Below are 8,837 nucleotides of genomic sequence, written 5' to 3' on the forward strand. Positions count from 1 at the left end.
TCGTTCTCTGCTTGGTCTTCCTCCTCTGAGAAGCCTTCCCTGACCACTGCCAGGCCTGGGGGCCTCCTGGAGCACCTCTGGGTTCCCCAGCTTCACCACACTCTGGTCCCGACCAAAATGAGAGCGCTTAGGCCCTGGCTGGGTCACCTTTGTGCCCCATTGTAGGCTCTTGGTGAAAGCTGGCTGATGGGTGAGTATTTCCATGTTACAGATGAGGAGACCGAGACCCAAGGAGGCTGAGTGCCCCCCCCCCCAGCCCCTTGGCTCTGGAGAGTCAGCGTGGACATCTGCCCAGTTCCCCACTCCCTCCGGTGGGTTCCAGAAGACCCTCTTCACTCTCCCCCTCCTGCTTTCAGAGACTCACTGCCATCCAGCAGGTGCTGAAGGCACAGAAGATCAGCTTCCTTCTGCGGGGCGGGGTCCGGGTCCTGGTGACCATGAGGGACACGGACACAGGTGAGTGGCCAGGCGCTTCCCCCGGCCTGGCCCAGGCTTGCCCCTGCAGGGTGGGGTGGACGTGCATCCCGGCCCCTGTTACTTCGGGGACTGGGGGCAGAGGGCTCCTCCTGCCTGGGTGGTCGCCTCTGCTTACAACCGGGTCAGGTCCAAGGGCCTCGCTCTCTGCGCAAATGCAGCACCAAGCAAGCACTGGCTTTCGTTTACATGGACATTTAGGGTCTCGGATGGCCTCGGCCCCCCGCCCCCACCGGTCGCAGTGTGACCTTTCCTGTTTTGGGCAAGCATGTTTGCAGAAGCTGAGGAGCTTCCCTCTGCTCTGGAGACACATGGTGCCCATCGAGAAACGGGGCAGGCTTGCCGCACGCCGGCAGAAGTGTGCACAGAGGGGTTCTGTCCGCTTCCAGAAGGAAGGCCCAGGGCCCCACGGGTACACAGTGGGAGTCCAAGGGGCCCAGGGGCTCGGGGTTCCCTGAGACCTGCCCACACCTACCCGGAGAACCTGCCAGACCATCTTTCTGTCCCGGGAGACCGGGGAGGGGACGGGTGCCCCCCCCAAACCACCGGCTGCTTTGCTTGCAGACTCGCAAAGGCTGGGAGGCACTGGCGGCTACTGGGCAGTGGCGGTCCTCTTGGTCATCGGACTCTTCGCAGTGGGCGCGTTCATCCTCTACAAGTTCAAAAGGCAAGGCCACCTGGCAGGCTGGGCACGAGGTCAGGCCTTGGGCAGCGGCTGCAGGGGATGGGCACTCGTGTAGGCCGCTCTGGGTTCTGAATGGCCCCCGCCCCAGGACGGTGGGTGGGAGACAGCGGCTCACGAAGCCCCGAGCATCTTCCAACCCCACCTTCCTCTCTGCCGGCATATTCCCAGCCTTACCTCCCTCAGGTCCACCCCGCCTTGGAGGGCGGCCCCTCTGAAAGCGGGATTTGTCACAGCTAGGAAGTGGCATCTGAGACCGGGATTTCTGGTGCTGAAGCCGGGGCCCCTCCCGACCCCGAAACAGCGTCAGGTTCCAGCCGGTAGGGACCGGGCCCCAGGACTGTAAGTGCAGGTGCCCGCTCTGCAGCTCACTCCGGGCTGGGGCAGAGGGGCTCCCTCGCTGGCCAGGCCCCTCCCGCACCCCCCTGAGCGGCCTGGTCTCCAGATGGATGAAAGATAGCCCCTGGCCCTTTGAGAGGCAGGTGCACGCCCCCTCTGCCTCCATGGCCTCTCTGGATCACCCTTGCATGGGCCAGGTGGAGAGCTGCTGACCACTTGATTCTGACTGAGGCAGGGGTCCCCGTGGTCTCCATTTGAAGAGTCTGCTCTCAGCCTCAAGGCTCTGCCGTCTCCTCCTGCCCCGGATGTGCGTGGTGCCGGTCGCAGCCCCGCCACCCGCACGGGTATCCGGCTGATCCCCACACGCAGGGCAGCCCCCCCCCGCCCCCCCAGTGAAGGGGCGTCCCTGCTCCCCACCCCACTCCCTTCTTATTGCTCCAGCCTGTTTCAACACTCAGGTTCCCTCAGAGGCCACGGGAGTGTGGTCTTGCCAGGTGGGACCTGTGTTACAGCCTTGGTTTCCTGCACTGTGGAATGGGCGTGCTGGTTCTCCCCGGGGCGTTACAGGCCAGTGTCCGGCCAGGCCTCCCCCTACTGTGCAAGTGTGTGTGGGAGCCGGGCGTCCTGTGTATTTGCAGAGATTCAGCCAAAGGGAGAGCCTTCCAGCCATACCTGCCCCGTCCAGGTCTCTGCCCTGAGGCACCCTTCACGCTGAGCGCAAGGCCCCGTCCAGACTCCTGCCCTGCCGCTGACCACTCTACGGCATCCCCTCCCCAGGCCTCAGCTTCCTCACCTGTAAAAGGGGACTAAGGCCGGGGGGGGGGGGCGGGAAGGAGGCAAAGAACAGGAGGAGAGGGAGGAGGAGGGGAGGAGGGAGGGCGCCGAGGGGGCCCAGAAGGTGCCCCGGCCACGGGTGAGGGGTACGTGCTGGTCCGCTGCCTGGCACGCCGAGTGTTGCTGGTGAAGTGGTCGCGCTCCCCGGGTGGGGCGGGTCGCCATGGAAACGGTGGAGCCCGGGCCCGGGAGCGAGTGTGCACCCCCAGAGCACCGATCCCATAGGGAAGGCGAGCACAGCAGACAGGTGCCCGGTCGCAGGGAAATGCCCCGCTGGCCCCGAGGCCCTGGGGTTGGACGTGGCCTGTGGGGGCTCCAGGGAGCGGGCTCGGTTTCTGGCGGTGGCTCGGCTGCTGTAACAAAGAGCCCCAAGGGCTCCGAGGCTCACAGCCACCAAAGGCTGACTTCTCGCTCGTGCTGTCCCCTGGAGCCGGCAGGGGCTAGCCTCTCATCCTCCCTCAGGGTCAGGGCCTTTTCGGGGTACAGGAGCCACAGCAGAGGGAAATGAGTTCTGGGGGGAACGAGTCATCCTGTAAGGGTTCCAGCCGGAGGTAGCATGTGCCCCCTTCCGTCGCCCTCAGCGGTCTGCACCCTGCACTCCTGCAGGACTGGCCGGGCCTGGCGAGCAGTGTCGGAGGGAGGCCGCCCCTTCTCGGGGACCGTGGGCTCTTTCGGGGTCTCAGACTAACTAGGCGTCGGACGCGGAGGAGCCTGGCCCGGGGACCCCGAGCCCAGTCCCAGCACAGGCGCAGGGGCCTGTGCCCTCGGCCTCCTCTCCCTCTGACTCTAGAGGGACAGGAAATCGGGACCACACAGCCCCAGGACCTGGACGGGACTCAGCAAGCCCCTCTCAGAGCCGGGTGGGCACCCCGTGTGCCATGGGAATGCATGTCCCACCCACCCCGTCAGCGCCCAGGACACTGCTCCCTCACAAACCGGATGACGGGGGACTAAAGACAGTAAAACACCCCCTCCCTGCAATAAGACCTCAGTCCAGTCCCCGGGGGAGCCAGACAAGGCGCACCCGTGCACTGGGGCCGAGGGAAATCCAGGGCTGTGGGAGCTCACAGGAGGGAGGGCTTCCTGGAGGAGGTGGTCTGGAGCAGAGAAGGGGCAGGAGAGGAGATCCAGGAGCGTTGTCTGCACCACGCACAGGAGTGGTCCGGGGCCCAGCGGCCCTGGTGGGACAGCCCCCTGAGCCCCTCCTCTGCCCCGCAGGAAACGCCCCGGGAGGACCGTGTATGCCCAGATGCACAATGAGAAGGAGCAGGAAATGACGAGCCCCGTGAGCCACGGCCAGGGCGTCCAGAGCGTCATCCAGGGTGAGGAGTTTATAGATGATGATCTCGACTCGCAGACTCTAGGTAACGCCCGCCCTGAAAACCCCCCTCCCCACCCTCCTGCGGGTCCCCGTCTGGCCGCCTCTGGCGAGCTAAGGGCGCGGGACCCAGGCCCAGGTGGACGGTGGCGCTGTCCCCTCCGTCTGACGAGGGCACGACCGGAGCTTAAAGGGGGGTCTGGGGACATGAGGCACCGCCCTTTGCGGCTGACACGGTGCTCTGCTACTGCGGTCTCACCCTCGCGGCCCGGCGCTTCTCCCCCACGTCTCTCCTGAGGTGGCACTGACGGTGGCCCGAGTCACCTCCGGGCCTCCGCGCTCGGCCTGGGCCATTGACTTAGCGGTCAGCTGTGCTCTCCGCAGGGCTGTCCCCCCGAACGCCTGCCGCGGCCTCTCCGTGTGGCTCAGGCTCCCACACGGCGTGGTGGCCACGTCCTCAGAGCACCTATAGAGCCCAGCCAGCCGGTGGCAGCCGCGTCGCCCCCCATGACTGTCACCCCTGTCACTTGCGCCTTGCTCTGTCGGTCGAGGCAAACACAGAGTCTGTCCATCTTCAGGGGAGGGGAGACACGGTCTCCACCCTCGGTGGGGAGGGCCCGGGCCACACCATATGAGGAGCATGACACGTCCTGCCTGTACCCCGTCTCTCGGCGGCCGGTCCCCACCTCTCCCAGGCCAGCAGCCAGAGCCCGGCGGCACGGGAGGCGCCATGAAGGTGTCAGCACCGTGCGCCCCACGGTCAGTACCGTGCGCCCCGCGGTCGGCACCGTGCGCCCCGCGGTCAGTACCGTGCGCCCCGCGGTCGGCACCGTGCGCCCCGCGGTCGGCACCGTGACCTCCCACTCTCTGTGTCTGGCATATGCCCTCAGAGCTGGGAGAGGCGGAAATCAGAGTCCGCACTTTGTCAGTGGTTGAAGGTGACGCTCAGAGAAGTCATTCACCCCGGGGTGGCCGGGGAGAGGACCCCCACCCTTGCTCCAGCCCCTCGGTGCTCCCCGGGAGCGGTGTCTGCCCCTTCCTGGGACATCACAACAGCTCTGACATCCTGAGCACCGGCTCCATGCTGGGCCTGGGCTGAGCGGCTGCCGTGAGCCAGGCCATTGGACAGATGAGAAAGCTGAGGTTCAGAGCGGTCACTCAGCCTGCCCGAGTCACTTAGCTGATGAGAGAGGGATTCAGGCCCAGCTCTGCTGCTCCAAAGCCTGTGCCCTCCCCTAGCACTGCAGCCCCTAGGCTCGGGGTGCCATCCCTGTGCACCCCCATGGGCCCTCCACCCATCTCTCTCGTGCTTGGGGCTCCACGCTGCCTCCCACGTCACCCGGTCCCCACCTTCATGCAGCTGGTGTCTCAACCCCATGACCGGCCGCAGAGGCTCTGAGCGGACCCGGGGCTTCCCAGCCTCGGACGGAGGGTGTGGGTGTCCCCGGGAAGACCCGAGCTCTGCTCTCCTGCCTGTGGCACCTGTTTGCTCTCAAGCTCCTGAAGAACAATAGGAGCATAATAATAACAGGTTATTTTAATCGAGCACTTAGTATGCGCCAGGTGCATGTTCCCATGTAATCCCCACGCGGTCCATGAAGGGCAGTGCTGTGATGCCCACGTTTCAGATGGCAAAACCAAGGCCACAAGGTGATGGGCCTTGACAAGGGTCTCAGCCAGCAGGTCGGGCTCATGAGCCCCACACGCTCCGCCCGGCAGGTGCCGCCTTCTCCCCGAGCCTGTGGGGTGGCGGGACGCAGCGCGCGGGCAGTGCTCCAGGTCGGCCCCCTCCCCTCTCCCAGGCTGCCGCGGCAGCCCCCACCCAGGACCCCCCCGCCCCCAGCTAAGGCCTGCGTTTCTGACGTCACCGCGCCCCTTCTGTCTCCCGCCTCTCCGGGCCTCCCCACGCCATGTCCTGCAGCGCCCACTGCCAGGAGGCCGGCAGCCCCTCCTGCAGCCCCCTGCTGCCGCCGCCCCAGCCCACCCCGCCGCAGGTCAGCCTTGGCCTCCCCTCCCGAGACCTGCCGGGGTCCACTGCTTGCGACGGCACCGGGAGAACCCACCCTGTCACGCACCCAGGAGATGGAGACCCCCACTGCCCAGCGGCGTGCTCTGGCACCACCTGCACGGCGGAAGGACCCTGGAAAGCGGCCACACTTTGGCTGCGTGGCACCCTCTGCGGCGGCGGTGGGGGGGGGGCCTGTGCTCACGGGCGGGCCTGTCTGTTTCTCAGGGAATCACTCCGGCGTGGTCCTGAGTATCAACTCCCGAGAGATGCACAGCTACCTGGTGAGCTGATGTCCCCGTACGCCCGCGCCCGGGACACTCTCCTCTGCGCAGTCTCAACCCCGGAGGGCACCGGTGCTGGGACCCGCATCCCCTCAGAAACCTGCGGAAGCGCCACTTCCTCCAGCTGTCCCCACGCACGGTGACAGACGTCCCCTGTCTTCAGCTCACGCCCGCCCAGCCCACGAGACGCACGGGGGCACACTGCGCCGCCCCCCCCGCCCCTGATCCCCTGGACACCAGGCCCACGGCGCCCCCACCCCGACTCTGGGCACTTCTCTGCCCCTGGCCCCCTGCGTGGCTGCCCCTGTTGCTGACACCCCGTCGCCCCAGCACGAGGCCCAGCCGCCCCGGAGACAGGGAGGCCAGCCTGCCCTGGCTGCCTGTCACTCTGCACCGTGGGCCCTGTCCCCGCACAGGGCGCCCGCAGAGGGCGCCGGAGTCCTGCTTTCTTGCTCATCACCCCCAGGAGGGCGGCTCCTACCCGCATGGCCTCCTTCCTCTGTTGCCCTCCAGAATCCAGAAAGCCTCCGCCCCAGGCCCTCCCAACACCGCCCTCTGCGCCTTCCTCTGTCCCCCTCCTTTTAAACTGCAGATGTTGTAAACACCTCTCTAGGCAGCTGTTAGCGTTTTGGGGGGTTGCCCCCCTTCCCAGTCTCATGGCCGGGCAGCGGCCATCCGCAGAGCCCCCCTTCTCGGGAACCGTTTCTCAAGGGCCCAGCTCCCCTGCCTCTCCTGGCTCCGCTCCATCCCTGGGGCCCAGAGGGCCCAGCGCTCTCCCAGCTTGCCCCCCCCACCCCCCGCCCCGGCCCCCTATGGCCCTCACACTCTCCAGGCTCCCCACCCGCCGCCAGGGTCTCCTCCTCCGCCGGGTGTGGCGGGGCCCTCCCCAGAGATGCGCCAAGGGTCCTGTGCTTCCCAACAGTTTGAGGACCCCGGGTAGGAGCCCCCAGACTAGCCAAGGTTTTGGATGGCAGGCGGGAAGGGCCATCCAGGAGTGCGCCCCTCATTCTGAAGATGGAGAAGTTGAGGCCCAGAGAGGGCATGATTTTCCCCAAGTCACACAGCAAGACCATAGCAGAGGTGCCCCAGGGACCAGCCCTCTGCCCCCCCTCACCCCCCCCAGCCCCGTGCAGCGATTCCGCTCACTCACAGATGCCTAGAATCAGGGACGCTAGCCTCAGTCTACACACGTGAATATATGGGGAGAGATGTTCACCTTTTGCCTTGAAACCGGAAGTCAGTATTCTCCTCCCTCCCTCCCTCCGCCCCTCTGCCTCCCCCTGTCCCTCTCCCCTCCTTGCCCTCCCTCTACCCCTCCTCCTCTCCCCTCCCAGGCAGGGCTCTCGGTGGCCCAGGGCCTTTCCCTAGGACATGGGGACACCAGAGCCCCGGCGAGGCGCTCCCTGGCTGCTGGTGAGTCCAGAATGCAGCCTCACGGGGCATTATCCCACGTCCCCTACAAGAGGACCATGGCCTGCAGGAGGGGGGGCCCAGGGACGCACCCTCACACCCACGACAGCCCCCCACATGCAGGAGTCCTTCAGTCTTTGTGTGTCACAAGCAGGGACTCTGAGACCGGGGGAGGAAGGGGTCACAGTGCATCACATGCCAGGTGGAGGAGGCCACCTGCTCACCAGCTGGCGCTCCTGGGCCCCACTCCAGAGGTCACCCTGTAAGTTGTTCTCAAGACCCTCCTCGGGGAAGGGCTGGGGCCCGAGGACCCAGGGACGTGTTTGCTGGTGTGGTCGGTGTGGGAAGAGGCCGGGGTTCTCCGGACCTTTGCCACCACCTCCCCCAGCCCGTTAGCAGTCTCCAAAGACAAGTTAGGGAGCCCTGTGTCCTGCCGTCTGCCCCCACCCAGCCTGCCCCATGAGCATCAGACACACAGGGTCAGACACCTGTCAGCACCATCCAGGTCCAAGGTCAAGGTCAGCATGGAGTCCCCCTGGACACAGTCCCCCACCCTCCCCCCAGCTCACCAGTGCCTACGGGTGACAACCCTCTGACCTTCTTTGACCACTCGACTTCATTCCCTCTGCTGTTTGGGTAGGGTTATTGTTGTTTTCTTTTTCTCCCTTAGTTATTTGTGTTTTTCTTGTATTTTATTATTTCTATTAAGACTATTTTGAGTGTGTGGACCCAAGAGCCCGGGAATCAGGTGGCATCTGACATAACCTTATACGTGTCCATCCCCATAACCATACAGATCAACATGTAGGTCTATGGATGATCTGGGTATACATTTGCGGTTCTGCACATTTGCTGGACAGGTGTATACAGGCGCCTGGGAATACGGTGTGGTCTGCCGTGGGCAGCTAACGCTCCATTCCACTGGGCTGCACCTATACTTGGTATATGCACATAACAAAGATGCGAAAAATTCTTTCTTATTTTTCCTTTTTAAAAATCAATAAATCATTTGTGATGCTTTTAACAAAGATTAAATGAATATAATCAGCTTTTGCCTTATTATGAAGCTCTTCTTCCACATTTGCCTAAACACACGCACGCACGCACACGGGCCCCTAGAGCTGTGGTCTCAGGGACGCGGGCGAGGGACTGGGGCCGTTCCTGACACCGGGGGCAGGTGGCAGTGACATTAACCTTCTCCGTCACTGGATCGGGGACCCACCACCTGCGAAGCAACAATGCTCCCCATCAGCTTTCAGAGTCCTTACACACGGGCTGGCGCACCTCCTGCTCTCAAGGCCAGTGGAAGGGCCTGGAAGCATCAGCCCATTTGCCAGCTGAGGAGCAGAAGACCGGGGAGCTGGAGGGCCAGGGGATGGACAGCCCAACACAGCGCACTCTGGGGTCAATGGTCTCTTGATCTCTGAAACGCCATTCGGCCCGTCTTTGATGAGCCAGGAGGCCACACTCACCCGCCCTGGCCAAGGCTCT

At 64.7% G+C, this 8,837-nt stretch overlaps 1 protein-coding gene across 2 annotated transcripts in view; it reads left to right on the forward strand.

Annotated features, from left to right (window-relative positions):
* Positions 1 to 6,666, forward strand: part of SORCS2 (sortilin related VPS10 domain containing receptor 2) — a 461,295-nt gene extending 454,629 nt beyond the window's left edge. Inside the window, exons 24-27 of one of the 2 annotated variants that reach the window (XM_088020885.1) lie at positions 357 to 456; positions 1,039 to 1,141; positions 3,548 to 3,693; positions 5,881 to 6,666. In XM_088020885.1, coding sequence (XP_087877011.1) covers positions 357 to 456; positions 1,039 to 1,141; positions 3,548 to 3,693; positions 5,881 to 5,945 — 414 coding nt within the window. In that variant the 3' untranslated portion in view covers positions 5,946 to 6,666. The remainder of the gene's footprint in view (positions 1 to 356; positions 457 to 1,038; positions 1,142 to 3,547; positions 3,694 to 5,880) is intronic. The other variant, XM_088020886.1, reaches the window with a different exon arrangement.
* The last annotated feature ends 2,171 nt before the right edge of the window (positions 6,667 to 8,837 follow it).

The sequence above is a fragment of the Eumetopias jubatus genome, unplaced genomic scaffold, assembly GCF_037043125.1.
Source record: "Eumetopias jubatus isolate StellerSeaLion01/CBP00866 unplaced genomic scaffold, mEumJub1_p1.0 scaffold_2, whole genome shotgun sequence".
Lineage (NCBI taxonomy): Eukaryota > Metazoa > Chordata > Mammalia > Carnivora > Otariidae > Eumetopias > Eumetopias jubatus.